The 23,800-nt window shown below is 44.7% G+C and overlaps 1 protein-coding gene across 3 annotated transcripts in view; it reads right to left on the minus strand.

Moving 5' to 3' along the window:
- Positions 1-23,800, minus strand: part of LOC135259338 (serine/threonine-protein phosphatase 2A 55 kDa regulatory subunit B gamma isoform) — a 99,498-nt gene that overhangs the window by 72,618 nt on the left and 3,080 nt on the right. Inside the window, exon 1 of one of the 3 annotated variants that reach the window (XM_064343588.1) lies at positions 254-1,175. The exons of 1 other annotated variant lie outside the window; for it this stretch is intronic. Coding sequence is in view for 1 of the 2 variants with exons in the window: in XM_064343590.1 (XP_064199660.1) it covers positions 254-323 (70 nt within the window). In the remaining variant the exon portion in view is untranslated. Of the gene's footprint in view, positions 1-253; positions 1,176-23,800 lie in introns of those variants that run through there. One more of the 3 variants, XM_064343590.1, reaches the window with a different exon arrangement.

A 23,800-nucleotide genomic window follows, 5' to 3' on the forward strand; every position in this document is an offset into this window, starting at 1 on the left:
GCAGCCCGCCGCCCGTCGCCTTGCCCCGGAATAAACCGCTGGAACACCAGCCTCCTCACAGCGTGGCTAGCCTGTCTGCTTCCCACTGATCCAGAGATTCATTCAGCGCAGAAATGACCTCAAAACGAGTCATGCTCATGATCACACACCCACAGCAGAGTACAATGAACGTGATTTTTTTTAAAAACAAACAAAAAAAACAAGAAGGTAAGAAGGGCAGATAAGGGGAAATAAAGAGAAAGGGTAACCCTACCTTCTGTCACATAATTGTGGTCTCTGAGAAAGCTGTGGTTGATTTTTCGGGTGTCAACGTCCTCGCCCATTTACGGCAGGGATACTCAGCATGCCCGTCCGCAGGGTACCGAACCAATCCGTCGTGGGTGTCCCCGCCAGAGCACGGTCCATGCTGCTGCCGCCTAGCAGAGGGGCGTGGAACAGGGCATCGTGGGACGCGACGGGGGGCAGGGGGGGAAGGCGGCGGAGGAGAGCGAACGCGGAGCGCGACGGAGCCCGGGAGCGGGAGAGGACGACGGCGGCGACGGCGGCGGCAGAAGGGCAGAGGACGAGGACGAGGACGAGGAAGAGGAAACCGAGGAAGCCTCAGGCCGCACGTCGATGGCAGAGCGCCTCCCGTCCGCACGCAGGCACAAAAGCCGAGCCGGAGGAGCCCGGTGAGAGCAAACGCAGGAGAATCAGAGGCGGCAGGCGGCGGGCGGCGAACGAGCGAGGCTCCGCAGCCTCTGACAGGCTCCGGCGGTGCGCGGAGGAGAGGAGAGATGAGCAGAGCAGAGCAGAGGAGAGGAGGAGCGGCAGCGCGTCCCTTCGCTCAGGTAGTCCCGCGGCGAGCCTCCCTCGCAGAGCTGACGCCAGGCGCTCTCTCTCGCTCGCGCTGCGGAGGAATCTCGCTGACGCTCCGCGGCGCTGGAGGTGGAGGAGGAGGAGCAGGAGGAGGAGGAGGAGAAGGAGGGAGAAGCTGCGAGTGAATGATTGCTCCTGCCTGGTTTTCTGCTGCAGTGTGAAAGCCTGCGTGCGTGTGTGAGAGAGAGAGCGAGAGAGCGAGTGAAGGAGGCAGAGAGATTGAGATTGAGAGAGAGAGAGAGAGAGAGAGAGAGAGTGCGGGAGGGAGGGAGAGAGGGAGAGATGAGTGTGACTGCTGCCTGCTGCTGCTTCTGCCTGTCATCTGCCCGTGCTGCATCAGGGCAGGCTCCTCCCAGCCCGGCCAATCAGAGCTCGGCTCTGATCTGCATTTCCACTGACTGCAGGTGATTAGGAGGAGGCTCGGGCCGTCATGAGAGCAGGAGAGGAGGAACGGGGGAAGGAGCGGAAGATGAGAGCAGGAGAGGAGGAACGGGGGAAGGAGCGGAAGATGAGAGCAGGAGAGGAGGAACGGGGGAAGGAGCGGAAGATGAGAGCAGGAGAGGAGGAACGGGGGAAGGAGCGGAAGGGAGCGGAGAGGCTTTACCCTCGGCCGAACCACGGCATCGCGGGACGATCCGGCTGGATGCGCGCGCGGCGAATCGGTTACACGGCCGCCTCTCTGACGACGCAGACAAGCGTCCGCGCCCAGCTGTGACCGAGGCCATTCGCCGAGGGTGTCAAAACGTGCTTGTCACCGTTACTTCGGCGCGTCGACGTGTTAGTCATGGTGGCACGCGCCGAAACGCGCCGGGAGGGAGGGCGGCTGCGTTCGTTTACGCGTTAAAAAAGAGAAACAGGACAAAGGGACGAAAGCAGCCGGTGCCATCTTTCCCCTGGCTCCCCGCCACAGGGTTAATAACAAGCAGCAGGAGGCAGAGTTATGTTTATCCCCGACCTGCCCCTCAGGAGCAGGTCTTAGACGGCAGCAGCCCCACCATCCCCCGCACAGGCACACGCGCGCGGACCACGCACTCACAAGCGCACGCATGCGTGGCCAACCAAAGGCACCCTCCACGCACGTTATAGTGTTTGCACAGGGATCTGTAGGGATGTGCAAGACAGGTAGTGTAGGTAGTGTATGATATTGTTATACTGATCTATTCAGCTACTTATAAACATTCATATTCTGATTTTACATACAGTGGCTCAAATTGGTATATTAGATATGGATTTCCTCCAGACTTGTTTTTTTTTAAATTCAGAATATTGCCATAATAATGCAGGGTTTTCTTCATTAAAGGTACAGTATGTATCTGTGTTGTAAGAACACTTTTGTTCATATCTGGTTAGATTTCCTTCACATCTCGACAGATATCAATAAATTAAAAGGTCTAAGAAAAAAAAATCCGGTCTCTCCAGACTGCCCCAGGCTCTGAAACCACCCACTCAAAATTTCACAGTGCCTGAACCGTAACAACCAATCAGGACAGCTGTCTGCCCTGCCTCCTGTTGCGTGTTTATAGTGTTTTGTTGACTCAAAAATAAACACTAGCCTATACAATGCATTGACATGTCTAAGGCAAGCCGCCTACGTGTTTTTTCAAGCCACATAAGCCGCCTATAAGTACAAAAGCCCATTTCCACCACAGAAAAAAAGAAGTTGGCTTAATGGTGACTTTATTTCTCATAATCGCAACTTTATTTCTTGGAATTCTGACCGTATTTCTTGCAATTGTGAGTTAATTTCTCAGAATTCTGACTTTTTTTCTTGCAATTACAAGTTTATTTCTCCTAATTCAGATTTCTTTTCTTGCAATGGGTGTATTTCACAAAGAAAAATCACAGAACAGTAGTAAACAAATGGAGTAGCTATATTGCCTCTTCCGTTTTCACATATCTTCAATTTCAAAAATGGTGCCATCAACACAAATATGCTCATTCTTTGAAGGGAATTCTAGTTACTGTAATATCTGGGCAAAATATAACACAGGACTGAAGTGAAATAGGCTCACATAGCGACAATACTGGAAACTGTCATTCAGAACACATTGTCTAAGCCCTTTTGTGGCTAGCTGTGCTACCGTCTGCAAAACACGCACACACTTTAATACACACTATAACACTTAGCTTGTCCTTCTGTGCTAGCTGGTTTCGCTAGCCACCCCTGCATACTGTATTGTCTTTGATAGCTGTTAGCTAAATAATCTTTCCACTAGGATCTTCGGACCAGTGTTCTGTGCCAATTCCAGCCCAGCAGTGCTGACTTCAGGCCAGAATCGATGCAAATCCAGCCCAGAGTCGCTTGCTATCTGCTATCTTGTAGCCTACTTAAAATATGAAAGTGAACAAAACATCTCTTTCAACCACTCTTCTCTAGCTAGCTAATTACTTAATGTACCACATGAAATAAAAAACTCTTATGAACAGGCCACCTGAAACAGGAAAAAAGTCCAGCATATCTGGCTGCTTAATAGACAGAGATGCATTTTAATCGGCTTTTCAGAAATGTCAGTGGGTGGTAATTGTCAGATCATAGCCTACACTGTGACCTATCGTGAAACCAGGACACCGTAATAGCTCTGACTGACAATTTTCTGCACAGAATTTTCAGAATAAATAAATTAACAACGGATATTTTTTGACTGCCTCCATGGATGCATTACACAGATAAAGGTCAGGTCAGGATACAAGTGTATAAGACATTGTAGAATTAAATATTACACATCTTTTCATAGTGCTCATTTTATCCCTTAATAGCTCTTATTGCAACAGATGTTGCAACAGGTCTGCTTCATTCCTCAAGTTCTTGGAAGAGAGGCTGTACAGTATTAACCTTGCAGAACACTCCAGAATATGGCACCACTGTAACCCCTGAGCAAACCTTGCTCAAGTGCAAACCGCACTAACTGGCAACCCCAGAACAAGCAAAGCAACGCTGCGCTCATTACAAAGCAGAAAATACCCAGATGTTGTAAAGCCCTCTTCAAGAAACTGGCCTCAAGCCTCTTTCCTGGCTTCAGCATGCTCCTTGGAAAAGCAGGCCGCAATTTGCCAACTCAATTGCCTGTCTGCAGATGGCGCACTGCTTTACTGTGTCATAGGTCCTGTGAACGGAAGGTTCACGGAATGGATGGTCCAGGTTTGGCGGTTTGCAGTTTACACATAAACACTTTGGAGGAGGGGCGAGTTCTGTTGAGGGAATCCTAAATGTTCAATTAAAACAGAACTTATGAACAATTATTTTCATAGTTAGAGCAAATGCTGAAATACAGAGATATACAAGCCTGCTGCCTACATGCGATATGGAGATTACGTGACCGGGTGAAGATACTGATGTAAGCTGATGGCTGTAATATGCAGATGGCAGGAATATAAAGACACTACAATTAAAATGCTGGCAGGCCCTGAGAGCAAGCCGCCCTCGGCAGACGCATACGTGTCGCCGTGACGATGTGTAACGACACTGGAGAGTGAATAATTCACTGCAGTGATGTCTGTGTGACCCATCTGCTCAACAAACACCTAGACACTGATCAGCACTGGAACACACATACACACACACACACACACACACCCACACCGACTTTCTCTAAGACATACACACATACATGCACACACAATCACAGGTGTACACGCAGGCATACATATACATCGGCACTACATGGAAAAAAATAGGTATGTGGGCAGCTGAAATCCAACATCCAAAATCATGAGCATTAATATGGGCAAAATGATGGACAACCACTCTGGGAAGGCTTTACACTGGAGCACTGCTGCAGAGAACTGCTTCCATTCAGCCAGAAGAGCATTAGTGAGTTTGGGTACTGATTAGCCGATTAGGCCTGGCTCGCAGTTGGCTTTCCAATTGATCCCAATGGGGTTGAGGTCAGGGCTCTGTACAGGCCAGTCAAGTTCTTCCACACCATTCTTGACAAAACCATTTCTATATGGCCCTTGCTGTGTGCGCGGAGGCATTGTCAAACTTTTGGGGAAGCACAGAATTGTCTAGAATGTGATTGTAGGCTGTAGCATTAAGATTAGCCTTCAGTAAAACAAAGGGGCCTAACCCAAACCATGAAACAGCGCCAGACCAAGGGGTGTCAAGATACTTTTGGTCATATACAGTACACAAACACACACAGCATGTTCACCAGTTTGTTCAAAGGTCAGTACGCTTTCACAAAACAGCAGTGCAACTTTGCTAGATCAAAACTGCATTGTCTCCAGCTCGGCAAGATGGCCTGTCACCAGCATCAACACACTTGCCGGTGGTATGTCTGTCTGGCAGAAGGGCAAGCCTGGAGGCCACTGACACTCAACAGGGGCAATTCTCTACTCCAGGACACTGCCAAATTTAGGGAGTGCCAGAAAACTTGTTTGTTCCCTCTTCACTACTAGAATTCTTTGTCTCAGTATATTTGACAGGTACTCTAGGCTGTCTTCACTTTTGAGTTTCAAAACAAAATTGAAAGTTAATATCCTGTTATTGAGCGGAGTAGCCTATGAAACTATTCTTTCTGGATATAAAAAAAATTAGGAGAAAAAGAAAAAGGGCGTACACCTATTTTATTACAAATGAAACTGGGTCGCACATAAAATTTAAAAGGTGGCAGCTGCAAATTCTATTTGCAAGGAAAAATCACATAACATAACATTCAGTTTTAACCGACCTGAAATCAAATGACTTTACAAATTCTCCTTTTGTTAACTGACGCCCTTCATGCACACCACACAGTTCTGATCCCAGAATACCCTTCGTGTAGACTTCCAACTGACGCCCTTCCAACCCCATGATCGTCGCATGTGGGTGAACCCCAAACCCCTCTAATCCAGTGACCTGACAACCGTGCCACCTGGCCTCATCAATGTCAACCGCACAGCAGAGCATCACTGCTCAGGGTTGCACTGTTATTGGTTATTCACGGATCACACTGCGTGGGATGGGCACAGTTTGCCAAATTCAAGCCAGGGCCTGAAACCGGGGGGGTCACACAGGCCGAACAGAACCAGGGCACAGCAGGGTGAGGAGGAGGGTGAGGTGGGAGGGGGGGCAGAAGGAGGGAGCAAACTGGCACCAACCCATCCGTCGCTTTTCTGAAAAGCGGTTTCTCCCTTTCTTTCACCACAGAATCTGTCACTACCAATCTGCCCTCAAGGCAAGGGGCAGAAGGTGCAGTGGGATCCGACAGACTCCCAGCAGGGCGGCACTGATACACTGGCTATGACTAAAGAGACTGGCCTCTGAACGTCCATCTCAATTTCAGTCCAACGTTGAGCACGGAAAATGCATTTAATGTCTCAGGGGTCTCGCTACTCCTCTGTCCATTGCATTCTTAAAAAAAAAATAAAACTCCAACATAGAAAAAGGGTACACTGTAAAAATAAAAGAGGATTAATAAAGATTGTTCACAAAGGCAACTAGACATTGTGTTTATTCTTAGATTAGCTAGCAACTACCACTGTCCCACTTATTGTGGACTCAAAGATACCAATATAATTTTATGCATATATAGAATCAGTATCTTGTGATTAAACAGAAACTCTTTCACCAAGTTTCGATGCTGATATTTGACAGAACAGATTAATCAATTGACTAATTGACGATGAGTAGTAAAAAAAAAAAAAAAAGAAATCTTTGACCTTTTGAGATAAAAACATCTGTAGGGTGAAACACGATTCATATGTAAGTGAAGCACGATTGTATGAGTCAACCAAAATTTTCCACAGCGTTGCTAAGACAGAGGGATATGGACACGATCGGTAAACATGGCCGCTGACTAATCTGTCACGATCCAGTGTCAAACTGAATGAGTAACAGCCCGACAGTTACCCGCAATACTGTCAATCATAATTTTATTTAATACAGATATAAAAAGCAACATGACAAATTTGGTTTATTTTGGAAATTGAAAATAAAAAAAATAAATGCACAGCATTTTGAGTACCAGAGACAATGATACACTCACTCTGTTCTAGCCTGCTTTGTTAAATTACGGAAAGGGACTGTTGCATAAGCTGTTTTTCTCAGCAGCCCCAAAAATGATTTTCTGCAAACAACAATTTTTTTTTTATTTTAAATTGAAAGTAGGACATTCAAGGGCTGTTATGCTTGGCCCCAGCTGCTGTATCCAGGCGTGCGCGGGTCAGACCCCTGCTCTGCGTCCCGCGGAGTAGACCCACGGTGCTGTCCCTCAACTGCAAAGGCTCAGTCATAGGCCAGTCGGCTGTTGTGGCAACCCTGGAACTCAATGATTTAACTTGACTTAGGGCCAGGTACTGAATAGAATAAAAACCTTTGAGCCCCCCCCCCCCCCCCCCCACCACACACTCACCCCACTGACTTTTCATTGTAAGCCCTAGTTTTTTTTTTAAACACTCTTCATTTTAGGTTGACATATTGTCCATTATAACATTCTAATATAAATGAGAAATATTTCCGGATATATCGCTATAATATTCAACATGCTTCCCTCCTGCGCAGTTTTATTCATAGAAACAAAAACACAATGAAAGAGTTATGCAATAAACAAATGCAAATGTAAATGTAAAACCGAGTCCTTTCTCTTAGCTGCCTGTGAGGCTTCGTTTACCCTCAGCACAGTGAAAACTCATTAGTTTTTTTCCCCTGAGACTGACACGGATAACAGGTGCACAGTTGGACAAACTCACCTTCAGGGCAGAGCTCACAGTAATTGTTTTCTCAGAACGCACGCATACCCAGCCATGCAGGCAATATATGCAGACGCAAACCAGCCAATCTGTTACAAAAAGCGTACTGCCCCATTAACGGCCATTTTGAAAACATTTTCACTTTTATGAGAACAGCAAACGGGAGCACCCAAAACAAAACATCACGTGGACTCTTCCCCTGCACTAACTCAGGCTAACAGAAGACAAAAGACAGTCCTTGTGGTAGTACAGACCTTAGCCCAGCTATTAGCTCATTTGATCTCCTAGTTTATTGCAAATTAAAGGTCACAGGCAGGTAGCAGGGGAAATGTGGAAGGAAGTATTCCGATCACATTGCAGCATGGTCAGGATTTCAGTTTCATCATTTCTATTTCCAGTGACTTGAAGATTACTCCCGACCGCTGCTATCATCCAGCTACAATGGTTATGTGTTACCTAGCAACTGATTATAAAATCAGTTGGAATGCACTGGAATTCGGGAGAGAATATAATTGACTTCTACACTCTGGGGGTTTTCCCGCGTTTCACTCCCTCACTCTATCGCTCTACTATAATCATCAGTCCACTAGTATCTCTTTCTACAGCTTCTGTGAATTACCAATAGGCTCCAAGAATGACCTCCCTTAATTCAAAAGGGGGTGGGGGGGATAAATTGTGAATTCTATCTAGGGCTGGGGCATTTCCTGAAACACTGTAATGTCAATTGAAAAAAAAATATATATATATATCTAACTGTTCATGCCAAGACCTGAGTATGTTGAGTAGACAAACACATTAACTGGACATTGGTTCATTGATTCTCCAATGAAAAAGTGGGTCATTCAATGTGAAATACTAAATTTTGATTTTTTTTTTTGTACTTTAGTGCTAGTCCTTTGACACTGGGAAATTAGAGAGGCTTTTAAAATAAACCAAAGCTGCACATGCATTTATTTCAACACACAAATCAGGACATCCAGGCTTAAACCACTTCAATAAAGCACATCTGCTCTAATATAAATATGCTGATCACACTGTTGTTATCATAAGAATAAAAAGATACAACCGATATCAGAGACAGGAATGACAAAATGATTACAATTTCAGTTGGACACTTTCTGGCACAAACATGATGTCTTTGAATGAGCTGAAATCATTTCAGTTGTGATTCTTAAATGTTCAAACATTACAGCACTGTATGTATCTCTGTTTGTATGACTGTATGTTGCAGAACCTCATTACATTTTCAAGATGTTTAAAAAATAAAACGTGTAAGACTGTATTGTCTTTCACACCTCAGACATGTTCTTCAGGTGGGGTGGGATTTACTGACAAATCTAAATGTAGCCATTGGGAAATCATGATGAAGCGAAATTCAATTTGCATTAAAATTGCATCGGTTCAAAATGAAAATCATATCATCTTCCAAATTAAGTTATGAGATATTTCATTCAATAATGAAAGATTGGATTTCAAATTTCAACCATATTGGCGGTGTCATTTTGTGGCTATATTTACTGCTGCCAAATCCGAGGTGTTCAAACCTGAGTGGAGGCTGCATGGTAATCCCTCTTTTGATGACAGAAGACTAGCCCATTATAGATAGCCTAAGATATCTTCAGAAAGCTGCCTTTTCAGGATTCAGCTACACGGATTAGGTAGGTAAAGGAAACCCTCTTTAGTTGACTTGAAACGAGACATTTCCAATTGGTTTTGCCTTCATGAGGTCAGAGGTCATTTCACTCATTTCAGAAGAAAACGTGTATGTATTTAAGTGCATATATGTAAATAAAATACGCAAAGACACACACAAATGGACATGTCTGTTTATTAAGCTAATATTGATTTTACAGAATTATAAAGAGCCATTCAGGATGAAATTTCCTGAGCACACAGTAAAGCTATGACTCTCATTTCACCTTGAACCAAGGCTAGCTTCAACATTCAGTGACTGGCTGCCAACTGAGCCAGTTATGGTGACACCACACCCAAGAGAAAAGTCTGTCCTGGGTCACCTGAGATCTTTTTGGACTTAAGCAAATAGGCTCAAAGAGGTGGGCTGATGCACACTAGCAGGGACCAAGGGCAGGCCTGTCAATGGGTGGAGGTGGTACAAGGTGGAGGGTTGCTAGGTTACAGAAGAAAGGCTCCAGCAGATTATGCTGGACATCGCCATGACAACAAGATGGCAGTTTACATCAACTTCCAACATGGCAGAGCCTGAACACAAGGCCACGCTACCTGATTAAAGACTCGTTCCACAGGCATTTATAGTTTTGTAGGTGCCTTTGCACTACTGGTGCAGGAAGACAGTTTTGTGCAGGAATTCACCAAGGAGTTCTGAAACCCAAACAACATCTGCAAGTACAGGCAATGCCTGAAACACAAAGGTGAACCTACAGACGCAGCCTCTATGGACATACACCCCTGAGACAAACCCTACACTGAGGACACCCCTAATGTGTGTTAGAGAGAGACGCAGTCCATTTCATTATCCCAGTCCCCAGTACACCCCCGGTGGTCAAGGGCCAGGGAAACGTCTGACACCATGACAAATTGCTTTCATCCCAAGAATAATCTGCCAGCGGGTCAGGGTACGCAGTCTGGAGAGCTCCTGCCATGAGTGAGTTCACACAGGACAGAGGGGGAGGGGGAAGGGGAGGTCCCTTTTCCTAATAGAAAAAAACTTCCATCTTACACAAACACACATTTCCACCATAGGGGGGTCTTTTAATCTGTGTGCATTAATCTAGCTGATCTGACATAACAAACAACATATACATTCTCAAACTTTTCAACTGACCAATAGTAAATACACAAAATTAATTTCAGACAGACATGTCTATTTGATTGTGGTACTTATAAGCATCTTATAGCAAAATAACAGTTGTTATGAACTAGGAGTGATCCACTGTAGTCCACTGCATAGATTGTAAATATAGAAAGAAGGAAGCCCGCACTCAAAACAAAATATGTGTATCATGAGTATCTTAGCAACATAATTACTTTTCAGCCCGTTATTGTGGACCTTGAAGACAAACATTTGTCTCAATGCTCTCTACTGAATCTCTCAAAAAGTTTCTGTGAGGTTCAGCAGGGAACATTGAGACACTGAGGAAGGCTGAGGCTGAAACATGTTAAAGTCCACAATAAAGGGCTGAAAAGGAATTATGCTGCCAAGATACTTATGATATAAAAAATCTGTTTTGAGTGCGGGCTCCCGTCTTTCTATTTTTATAATCACTTCGAGCAGCCTACACACCGTGTAATTTCATTTATTTAGTTTGTCTCTTGAGCGTGGGTTGGTCAATTTCTTTTGTTCTGTATAGATTACACACTGATGGGGAACTGAGAACAAGTTTGCATAACCCACAGTCAGTCAAGAAAAAATGTAAATGACTGCATTTGTGAAATAACAACCCCATAATATAGATTACACATTAGTATTTATCCTGCTTTTTCCCAATGATGTTAATGTAAAACATCATCCAAACGGTTTTCAAAGCTTGTACCAGTATACATGTGACCTTTTCGGTTTGTCAGTGTGTTCGTTGTAGGTCATTGCTTGTGTAGACGTTATAATACACCTCACTGCTCAATTAGTTACCACAATCTTATCACTGTCAACTCATTCATGTTCAGGTAAATTCATGAAGGGAGGAAGCTATCAGGATTATGATTATAGTAAGACCAGTATCTTTAGTGTCTGGTGAGTTGGTTGAAGTCAACTGCCAAATTATTTATGATTGATCAGCAGATGTTCGCTACTTTGCCAGAATGAAGTGTCGTGCCGATAGACTGGAATTCTTAAGTAGCCCTCATAGAATATTATATTTGAGAACTGATGACTTCACACTTAAATGCCATGGTGTCAAGGATAGAACACATAGTTACCCACAGCATAAATAACAAGATTCTGCAAAGCAGAATGCATAAAATTTAAGAAAAATAGTTCTTTTTGAAGGAAGATTTTTCAGAATTGCAAGGAGAGGCCGTGCAGACCAGACCACCGTGGCTGTGAAGGTTTTTAATAGGACTGCCAATTTTGGATAGCGCTCCGTAAGGAAGGGGGCGGACAGCCCCGTGTGGATGTGCCACCAGTGAGAGGGAGAGAGAGAGGCGCGACTCCCCTAGCCCGGGGGCGCCTTCCGAGCCAATTATCTCCAGAAAGCGCCACCTGCGGAGGAGGTGACCCACTTCCTGTCAATCCCCGGGCCGTGGTTAGGGAGGCACCCCCGTGAGCAGCAGTCGCTGGAGGCGCGTGCGGCACGGACGCCGAAAGCACCGCGCAGCCCGCTGAGGGCGGGAGGTCAGGAGAGGGGGCGTGGCCAGTCCAACGCACCGATGTCTGATCAGGAAGGATAACTGAGCACACACCCCATCAGGCCTCACGGAGGAATGTGCGCTGTATCCAGTGTTGTCCTGTAGACATGCTAACACACAGGGCTCGTCCTTTTCTTCTGTAGATACGAAAGGATGAAAATATATAGATTAAAAGCGTTATATTTCCTGCATGTTTCTAGCATTTGTACCAGATGGTATTTTATAAAGGTTGTTCTTTATTTATCTTTATATTTAAAAAGATAAATAGAGAATAACTTTTATAATACCATCTGGTACAAATGGTATAAAAAAACATGCAGGAAATATAGCACTTTTAGTCTATATCTTTTTCTTCAAAGATCTTGGATGGAAACTGCCAGGCGTAGATCTGGGCTTATTTAAAGGTAATTGTACAATCTGGTAATGAATAACCTATGACATAAACCTAGAGACTGAAGGTGTCTTGTTCATAAAAGCATGTTTATGTTGTAAATCAACAGAAATAAACAGGAAAGGAAAAAAAATACTTTGACAAGATAATTTGCATAGAAAAAAAAATGTTATTTCCTCTTGTAAATAAAGAAAATAAAAAAATGCTCAAGTATTACACATATGTACAAATGCATGCAGACACACACCTGCACGTGTGCACACCCACACCCGGAGACCAGGAAAATCTGGAATGGCCAGATCGGAGCACCGCTTGGCTCACTCACCCCAAACAGGCATCTTACACATTTTTTCTTAATCATTCGTCCATAATCAGGACGCTGCCAGCTCACCATTATGCTAATGCTGGTTAAACGCTAATGAACACGGGGGTAAATCTCGAGCTACAGTGATCAGACTACTTAATGAACTGAATGATCGTACTGGCATTAACTGACTGAGTACATATTATTCCCCTGATAATCCAAAGGAAGCAATTACAACTGAGACAAATGCATAACCTTGAAAGTGATTATTAATGCTTTTTCGCACATCGCCATCAAAAAAGCCAATAAGCTCACTTTTCATGGTCACACATATTCATGGAATCTGATTTTTACTGGGAGATTTACATGAAGTCATTAAAAAAGACACACCATGCTATCTGGCTACTCTAAATACTGTGATAATTACACATTATCATTAATGTGTCTAGCAAGTCCTGTTAACATAACATACATGGTTTGAATTTTAAAATAGTGTCAAATATCTGTAAAACTGAAACCTGTTATTTGAAAATAAAAAATACAACTTGTGTGTAGAATGTGGGCTTTTAATAGTTATGGTATCATGGTATTTCCATTAAGTAGGCCAGAGGAAACCAACCCTGTTCTTGGAGATCTACCATCCTGTAGGTTTTCATTTCAACCCTAATTTGGCACACCAGACTCTACTTAGCAGCTCAACAAGATCTCTAGCTGCTCAATGAGGTGTGCTTTGTTAGGGCTGCAGTGAAAACCTACGGGACGGTAGATCGCCAAGAACAGGGCTGGTTACCACTGATGTAGGCTGTTCACATGCCATCCAGTCACCATAAAGGGAGTAGGAAAACTGTCTTGAAAAAACCTTTGATTTAACAGTTGATTAGCACAATACGGACTAATCGAATTTGTACCCTGACATGTGGTTCAGAGGTTTTCCAGGAATCTTTGTTCATTTGCAGTCCAAGCAGTAATAGGAGCCTGTGCCAGCCTTGGCAGCAGTAATGAATCAGAGTGGGTGTAGTGCAGCAATAAAGACTCAATTCCCTATCATGCAGTTCAGGTAGAAGAGAAGCAATGGAACATTCGGCTCCATTCAATTAACATTTGACTTTAACTTTGACTTGCAAGTAAACACAACCGTCACTATTTTCCTTCTGAAGAAGTTAGTTTTTGCGATTGCTGAAATCTTGAAATCATGAGGGAAGGAAAGAAATTGTACGTTTAGGACAAGGATTAGGATAAGTTTTGATTGAATCGAGGCCGCCGACATATCAATTACACTTCTTCATTCTGGAAGGAAGGAACTGGCCTCTCTGTTGTTCACGTTCCAAAATTGATTGCATTCTGAAATGCTTTTGCATTCTCCTTCAGCAAGGAGAGTGGCCACACGGTCAGTTCATTACTCCTGAAATCAATACTCCCACCGAGCACCTACACAGCGCAAACCCATGAGCCATTTCCCAGAATGCACCTTGTCATTGTCCTGCCCTCAGTCTCAGGGGAAAGACAGTCTAGTGGCACAACAACTGCAGCGGTATTAGCCGCTCACTTGAAGGCATTCTGTACTGTCGCAGCGAGAACGCTAATTCCTCTCTTGGACCGCTCAGCTAAAACCAGGCAGGTTTCACATTCTCAGTCTTGCTGCATGACAGCTGAACGTCAGCTTGGCTTCACAACAAACAGTAACTGGCCTGATTACTAGCAAGCCACGGACAGAATGAACAAATTGTGCAGTGATGTTACAGTACATCTGCCACAGTGGTTTGGAAGGGAGAGAAAGGTGCCCTTCTGTGTGGTGCCCATATCAATGGAGCTATTGCAAGATTGTGGATGCACCCAAATCACCACAGAATATTTCTAGATATATTTATAGATAGGTGTGCAGTAGCTGCATTGTAGCTGAGGTTACATTTATTGCAGAAAGAAATACTGGTTGTAAAATACAGCTATCTGTAATGGATTTTAGTGTTAGCCTGCTAAGTGAAAGCTTCAAAGTGAAATATCTTTCTTTGTGCTTGCATCATTCTCTCTGTTCACCTCCGCTAGTATTCAAGTACTTTATCTCAGAAAGCCTTCCACTAGCTGACAGTTTCCCCTTGAGCAGACACAGTAATAAAAAAGTATTTTATATTTCACTCAAAGATTGTTGTATCATTTATTCCACAAATCGCAAAATGTGTTATTAGGATTGTGCATGATGAAAGAGTGAAACGACAGAAGCCATTTTTCAGCCGAAGAAAAAAAAAAAAATCAAACACTTGTTTGCATTTGTTGATCAAAAGGAAAGCTAAAGCAGCACTGCCATTGGACCCAGGTCTGATTTACATTCATTTGTAATACAGAGGCAGACAATGTTATGCTCCGTAAGGACACGCATCCCAGTCTTAAATGCTGAGAATAGCAGGAAGGACTGGCTTCCTCACCCATCAGCCCCTTTGTCTGGGGAAGCTGTGGCTGGTTGCGGGAGGGCGGGCTGATTGTTATTCAGGGCCGGTGTGACTGCCGCGGAGACGGTCTGAATTTACGACGGGGCTCGCGGGCGTCTCCGAGCGGCTCGGCCGAATTTACTGCCTCCCTGTCCTTCTCGCTCGGGACGATTTATGGCCCCCGCGCCGACCCCTCCCACCGCCGAAAATGAAACAAGCGGATGAAGCCTCCACCTCGTCCGGAACAAGAGTAACGCCACCCGAACTGGACACAGAGCCCGAACCTACTCTGGAGAAAGGAGGACGGCTGTCCATTCCGTGACAAACGGACCAATTCAGAGTGTCTTCTTCCACGATTGCCTTAAAAGGCAATGCATGGGAAACGCTTCTTCTTCGGAGAAGATTATTACACAAAATAAGGCCACGCACGAAATCCTCTGCGCTCAGGCCCAGCGCCTGTGTAAAAACAGGAACAGCTTCTCATGCTGTTACGGCTGGCTGATAATTACACTAACCTTTAGTGCCAAAATACAGTATTATTCAAAAATGTGTGGAGCATTTAAAAACAGTAATATCCAGAATTGGCACTCCTATTAAAAACCATCCGCCTTAGTTTTCTGGTCTACACATGGCCTATACATGCACACTAAAAATATATATACTCTGTAAAACTTTATATATCAGATAGAGAATTATTCTTATTATAAGTCTCTATTCCCTTAAATCTCTGCGTTCCATGTCAGCACCCCCAGACCGTCTTCTGGTCCTTCCCGCCACGGTAGGCAGACTGCCTCATTCATGCAGCCTGCACCGCACGGAAGCCCTATCAACCCCCCTTCTCTTCTCCCCATCGGCCGCTGCACCCACGCCTCCTGGCCGCCAGCCTAATCCTGCTTATGAGAAAGCAAGCTGTTCACCTCAGGTCTTATGTGTGGTCACTGTGTGACAAGCAGGAGAGAACATACATGCACAAACACACACACACACACACACACATGCAGTACATACATATATACAGACATACAAAACACATACATCTCTATATAGTACTTATGACTGCAAAATGAATGTATCAACAATTTAAGTGTTTTTTCATCCAGGAAATTTTGGGATAGCTGTGCTTAAGGTTTGTTTGTTTGTTTGTTTGTTTGTTTGCACTCTTCCAAATCCATTGCATCTCTTAATCAAACTAGGCAATATAATACATAATATCCATTTAAAATAGCAGGATTACATGTGCAAACGAAGATACCAGAGCATAACTCCTCTTCTTAAGAGAGAGGTCTTTGTTGAGTGAGCACATGCAGGTGCATCACCTGTGGGAAGAACGTTTCACCACCCAGAGGACCCAGCATCCGCAGACAGGTCAAGCCGTCCAGGATCAGGCCCCACCTGCGGGCCGTGACCCTCCCCACCCCCCGGAGTTAATCCTCAGATCACACGTAGGCCATGAGAATGAACAGAGCCGCTTTAGGAGGATTTAGAACAGCAATATTTACTATTGGCTGTTCTATAGCAAGGAAAGACCTGGCGGCCCGCACGGCGACACGGGTGTAAGGGTGTTGCTTAATTCATATCCCCACCGTAGCAGGCCTGGGATCCCTGAATGAGGTGTGCTGTGGAACAATATGAGTTTCAAGTCATCTGCAGAGCCAGTCGCTGGAAACTGAATAAATGAATAAACTGAATAAAGCATGGTCTGTCTTTGCTAAAATTTAGAAGTGTGTTTCCTGAGGTGAGTAAGAGATAGAGATAGAAACAGAGAGTAAGAGAGAGAGGTAGAAACAAAAGAAAGAGAGAGAGAAAAATCGAGCGAGAGAGAAGATTGCTCCGTTATGCGGTAAAAGCAAGGGGACAAAGCCCATTTCGCAGAGACGGCCTCTGTCAAGTCACTCCCCTCCCATTACTCAAAAAGCAAAAAGCACATCTAGAGCTAGCGCACGTTTATTGGTACATAAGCTACACATTTTCTCTCTCTCTCAACATTATAAAGCAGGGATCTTTCTCTTCATCTTGGAGGCCCCGTAGAAAGACAGGCCGCTAATGCACCGGGTTCTGCTCCATAACGGACGTCTTAAAGCCGGGGCGAGAGGAGCGCTGACCTTGGGCTGAGCGTAATCCGAGCGAGAACGCATCGAGGGCTTCGGAGCGGAAGGGGGGAGCTCAGTCGCTTCAGTCATCGGGGATCCAATTCCGTGGGGTTCAAGAGTAAGGCTTTCAATTCATTACGGAGTGTGTGTGTGTGTGTGTGTATGTGCGTGTGTGTGTGTATGTGTGTGTGTGTGGTGTGGTGTGTTGTTGTGTGTGTGTGTGTGTGTGTGTGTGTGTGTGTGTGTGTGTGTGTGTGTGTGTGTGGTTGGGGGGGTGGGGGTTCAGGTGCTAGGCCACAGATGAGAAAGGGGTAGATCAGTGATGGCTGTCTTAGGGCTGATGCCACTTTGGAGATGAGCAAAGGAAACAAAGGTTGAGCCCTCCCAAAGCTTTAAGTGCTGTAGCCCAGCCACCGCTCCTGTATATCAGTACATCAGTCATCCATGGCTACTCCACACCACTACTTCCTGAAAACCATCATCATTGTACATTTGCATGATTGGCACTCGTGGATGACAACCTCCTGAATTCACATTTCCTGTTATCAATTATTTCAGCTGGGTATTTGCTGGAGCAATTTAGCAAAAAGGAATTTGCTTAATAGCCCAAGTACCTGAGCACCATGCATTACAGGAAATGAGCACCAATGATATTGCGAACACAGAAAAAATACTCCAAATGCATCCATGTTCTCAAAGGCCTACATTTAATAACCTTAACTACAGACATCACGTCAGCAGTCTATAAAACCTGCTCCTGAGATATGGCTACACTGGAGGCCAAGGTTACTGCCTGTACATCACACAGGTACTGTTATTCACTGAACACATCATTCTCATTACAGCCCTCTGTCTCAGTCTCCTATACTCAGTAAAAGACAAGACAGCTTTCATTCAGAGGCTGGTTGCTATGCAACAGTGCAGCAGGCCATCAGACTGGGAGGTGCAGTGTCTATAGCCACACCCTCAGTCCCCCAGTGAGAGTGGGAGGAGTCAAGCGCTGAGAGAGCTATGAACAATTTCTCATCCTTGTCTCTCAAACGCATACAGAAGCATAAAACTGCTCTGTCTTTGTTCATCTCACCAGTGAATTTATTCTACTCCCAATATGAGTCAAAATTTCTTGATCAGTGTTTGATTGGGCAATGGTAGGACTGACCCTTACTTGGAAAATGGATCTGAGCATGAACTCTGAGCATAAACTTCCCATCTGAAACAATGATGAAGATACCTTTCGCAAAAGCTACCTTAATCTGCGGGGGTTCAGGCCAGGGTAAATGGTGAAGCATGTTGTGACAAATCCTTTGTAAAATGGACTATATAAATAAAATTTGATTGATTGACAGATTGACAGCTTCATGGCTGGAAGTATCTGACATACACAGTTAACACAGTGGCCTTAAGTTCTACCAAAAAGTGAATACCAAATTTAGCACCGAGAATAAAATTCAGAGACAGACCCAAAGCTTCTGAAATGCATAGAGAATTAGAGCACATCTAAGCTGCAAGGATTTGATTTGATTGAATTCCTGTCCACTCACAAGAAAACCATAGAGTGAATCAAATCCAGACAACACCCCTGCGGATTTATATTTTTCCAAATATAATTTAATGGGAAGAGCCAATGGGTTGCTGGATCTATCAGACCAGAAGCTGGGGCGTCAGCCTGTGACAGGAAGTGCTGTGTTCAAACAGACCGCAGCAGGAAGACTCCAGTCTCCAGAAGGCAGAGCAAGGGGGAAGAGTGGGTGTAAAAAACGCTCCTCTGGGTGTTCTAAAAAAAGGCAGGACTTACACGGGCCTCGATAAATCTGAAAATATAATCACTCGGGGCTTTCTTCTCAAAGCCGAAAGCCGACCATAAAAAACAGTCAGATGGAAACGGTGAGCCCCGTCAGGAGGAAGCTTTGGGTTTACGACCTGAGCTGCAAGCGCACACAAACTCACAAACACGCGCGCACACACAAACTCACAAACACGCGCGCGCACACACAAACTCACAAACACGCGCGCACACACACAAGCGCGCGCACACGCACCGACACGCACACACACACACACACAAACTCACAAACGCGCGCGCACACACACACTCACAAACACGCGCGCGCACACACTCACAAACACGCGCGCGCACACACGCAGACACGCACAACACACAATCACAACTGCTACAAAACCCAGCGCGCGCACAGCACACACAACCAACCAAACGCACAAACACGCCACACACACACAACATCGTGCACGACACACACAAATGCCGCACCCACGACACACACGCACACACATACACCCACAACCACAAACACGCGCACACACACGCACAAACTCACAAACGCGCACACACACACAAACTCACAAACACGCGCGCGCACGCACCAACGCGCACACACATATACATGCGCGTGCAGACACACACACAAACACGCGCACACACACACAAACTCACAAACACGCGCGCGCACACGCACCAACGCGCACACACACAAACTCACAAACACGCGCGCACACGCACCAACACGCACAAACATATACATGCGCGTGCACAGACACACAAACAAACACGCGCGCACACGCACCAATGCACACACACATATACATGCGCGTGCACAGACACACGCACAAACACGCGCACACACACACAAACGCGCACACACGTACTCACACACATGCGCGTGCGCGCACACACACACACACACGTACTCACACACACACACACACACAGGTGCCTGCTCGCATGCAAATCACACACACATACAGACTGTACAGGTGAGCAATTGGACCAGTGAGAACACCAGGGTTTTCCTGAATGAAAATGCCACTGTGATCGCACCCCTCTCCTGCCTCTAGGTTTTTACTTCCTCTCAGGGCCACAGCCATGGACTCGTAGGGCCAGGACAAAATATATTAAGAGCCTCCCCGATATATTTAGTAAGAAATTAACAATGGTTACAACCCATATCCAGGTCCCCCCCCCCCCCCAGGCCTGGGCCCAGGACAAAGTGTCCTATTTGCCCCCCCCCCCCTCTCTGTGGCCCTGCCTCCTCCTTTGGTACTCCCATGTTCTGTGCCTGTTGGAAACCACTCATATGGGTGGTGGGTGAGTGTGTGTGATTGTGTGGGTGAGTGCGTGATTCTGGCTATGAAGACAGAGGAAGGAGAGAATACCCTTGATTCAGACAGTGATGGGGGAGAGGTTCCACAGGCCTTCCACTCCACCTGTGAACAGGAGAGTCTACAAATGAGAACTGAATCAGCCTTCTCAATGACCTCTGCTGCCAAATTTTATGAAATATCTGCCCACTGTGCTCATTTTGATAGCATTTGTTCAGTGTGTGTTAACACGGTAAAAGTGGATCGATCAAATCAATTCTTTTCTTGTCATATTCCTGGTAAAAAAAATAACAAGGCCTTCCCCTCAGTTTTACAAAACCATTCCAAAATACATAAAGAAGGGAAAAGTCTTATGATTGGACATAAACTGGGTTTGACTCACATTTATCTAGCAAGCTACCATACCAGTAATCAGTTCACTCTTCAGCTGAAATGACCACTGCGAACAGACGAGTTCTTAAGCCACTGTGAGCTTGGAAAGCTGCATCAGAAGACAGGGGATACCAGAGATGCTGGGAGTTAAAGTGTCTCACACACAAGCTGCTCTAGCTGTTTATGACTCTCTTGGGAAATAAAGCTTCGGTTAGTCTCCCTCAGTGGTATGTTTGTATGTATGTTTTAGTGTGTACTCTGCTGCATTACTGTCCTGTGTATCCGTTTTGCTTTCTGTCCACTGTTTTCTAATCTTTTTAAGTGACCTTGGGCTCTGGAAAGGTGCTACAATAATAATAATAATAATAATAAGAAGAAGAATAATAATTGTATTATTATTATTATTATTAGTAAGCGTTAAGTGGTGAACACAGTAAAAATGTTTTTGTCTGCTTGTTTTACTGTAACTGAAATAAAACGGACCTATTAATTATTAAATATGCAGTGGTATAATACGCCCTACTGCAGGCTGTAATTGTTTATCGCATGGAGGTCATGTAAAAAAAAGAATCTATTACAAAACAAAACCGTAATGCTTCTGTCAATAAACACAGCTTGTCCTTTAAACAGATTAACATTTCGGGGAAGATATTAATAGAAATGAAAGGAAATTGAGAGCTGCCAGAATTATTTGGGGCTCAGAATAGCTTCCAGCATGACAGAAAGATGACAGATTTATCAGCAGGATATTTTTCATATCTTTGTGGGCAGAGGTGGAAAGTCCAGGCTTCAGAAAGTAAAAGTCCTGCCGTGTGGTTCTTCCACTCATTAACTCATCCAGCTGATTTCACTAATTAGTTCAACCTACTGGCTGAAGAATTGTGATAATTAGCAAGTCCAGGCGATTGGAACAAAATACTGGGGTGGAATTTTACTTACTGAACCTGGATTTTCCACCTCTGTTTGTGGGTCTCTGTACTGACCCCAGACAGTTGGGTCTCGACGAATCTCCATATGATTCTTGACTTACGATCTGGGAACAGGACCCTCAGGGGTGTCCAATCTTATCCAAACAGGGCCGGTGTGGGTGCAGGTTTTTGTTTTAGCCCAGCACTACGACACCTGACTCAACTGATTAACTAATCATGGTCTTCGGTTAAGACCTAGATAAGTAGAATTAGGTGTCGTAGTGCTGGGCTACAACAAAAACCTGGACCCACATCGGCCCTGTTTGGATAAGATTGGACCACCCTCGTCTTGGCCATGCCAGAGAGGTGGGAGTAAGTGGCATTGGCAGGTTCTCAGAGGGGGGTTTTGAGAAGTGTGACCAGTTTTGGCACATTATTAAACAATGTCACATCATCTCAGTCTACATTCCCAAGCAACATCATTTCCTGGTGAGCTAGCATAGCTACAGTGTTCACTGGGCAAACTATGAGATGGAGACTGCCTATAATATAAATGAGTCTGTGGAATACAGCTACATATGCAGTGCTGTTGAACCCTTTTAATACAGCACCTTCTCAACATCCACCTGTAGACCTGTCTTCACTAGTGATTTCTTAGAAAGACAGGGCTCACATTCTTAAACTGAGTACCTCACCTCTCAGAATTGGACAGCTTCCACCAAGTTTATAAGAGAGAGATGACACATGAGGCTAAGAGCAGGTATGAGCAGGATGGAGCAGATAACAGCAGGTATGAGCAGGTAGGTGCAGGTAGGGGCAGGTAGGAACAGGTATGAGCATGTAGGAACAGGTATGAGCAGGCAGGAACAGTTATAAATGGGTATGACCAGGTATGAGCAAATAGGAGCAGGTCAGAACAGATATGAACAGATATTAGTAGGTATGAGCAGGTGTGAGCAGGTATGAGCATGTAGGAACAGGTATGAGCAGGTAGGAACTGGGTTAATGCCTCCCTGCAGTGTAAGGGCAGAGCATGAGACATGCGATTCCACCAAATTAATCCACTCAGTTCCACCCCCACCCCTGAAAAACACCCCCCGTACAAACTGGACAATCAGCAATCATTGATTGAAATGGGCCTGGGAAAACAAGGGCACATCCCTCTCTGTCTCTCTCTCCTGGCCAGAACATATTAACCCTACAGGCTTGTGGTTCTTAAGGGAGACTTTCAGATCAAGAGTTTATCCACAAGGGGTACTGCGTCCTATCAGGGACGAGGAGCCCCCAGCCCCTAACCTCTCTTCCGGTCTATTCTTTAGACTGGAGATTATGTGAGCTCTGATCCTGGATACCCAGAATTGGACTGAAAATGGGCAGGTCTTAGGTCATTTGATCTTTGCAAGCAAGAAAAATCCCCTAATGTGCATTTCCTCCTCTTATTGACTGAAGTGCAAACACAGAAGTACAGGAGCCAATGGTCATCAGATGATAAATCAGACAAGCATTTCTGCAGTGACAGAAAAAAACTGGCAGTTATAACACGACATGTCAAACAGAGGACAGCGATTTGGCAGATTAAACATCATAAAGAGGCACGACTACTACCCCATTAACGGTTTTATTTAGACCAACAATAGCACTGACTGAGACGACCAGATGGAGACAGCAACGTCTGCAACGACCGAGGAGCTCCTTTAAAAAACATGAAAGGGGAAGAGTGGAGACATCAATAATATGAAGCAATCTACATGCTTAAAGAGTACTGTCTTACTATTAGGGCTAGATAATAAAGCTATCAAAATGAAACAAACCCATCCTGAGAAGAGACAAAGGCATAGAGGAAAAAAGGCTAATTGTCAAAGCAGAAGAATAAAGTAGAATAACAAAAAGACGAGCTAATTATAATTCAGCACTATAAATAAGACTGATCATCAATTTGAAGGGAAAATTTGGATAATTATGAAGGGTAGACATACAATATATTCATGAATAATTCTGAAAATTAAAAAAACCAGAATAAAATACAGGCAAGTAAGCCAAAGACATAGTTATAAGTGCTTCAGAGAAGGAATGATATAAATGTTGAAGAATACGTGTAAATGTAGTTACCTTCTGCTACAATTTCTCAAGTTCAGTCTTATGTGGCTTGTGCTTCAAAAACGAAAAGCTTTTTTGAAAACCTTGACGATATTTACAGGAGAGCTTGCAAGGGAAAACATAAGCACAGCCATTTTTTCCCAGCATGCTTTTTCTCAACAATCTTTTTTCTATGTACTTTCAGAGCTGAGCAGAGGAGGCAAAGGCCACTCGCCAATTAGATCCCACCCGAGGCCTCGACTGAGCAC

Source organism: Anguilla rostrata, chromosome 7 (assembly GCF_018555375.3).
Source record: "Anguilla rostrata isolate EN2019 chromosome 7, ASM1855537v3, whole genome shotgun sequence".
Lineage (NCBI taxonomy): Eukaryota > Metazoa > Chordata > Actinopteri > Anguilliformes > Anguillidae > Anguilla > Anguilla rostrata.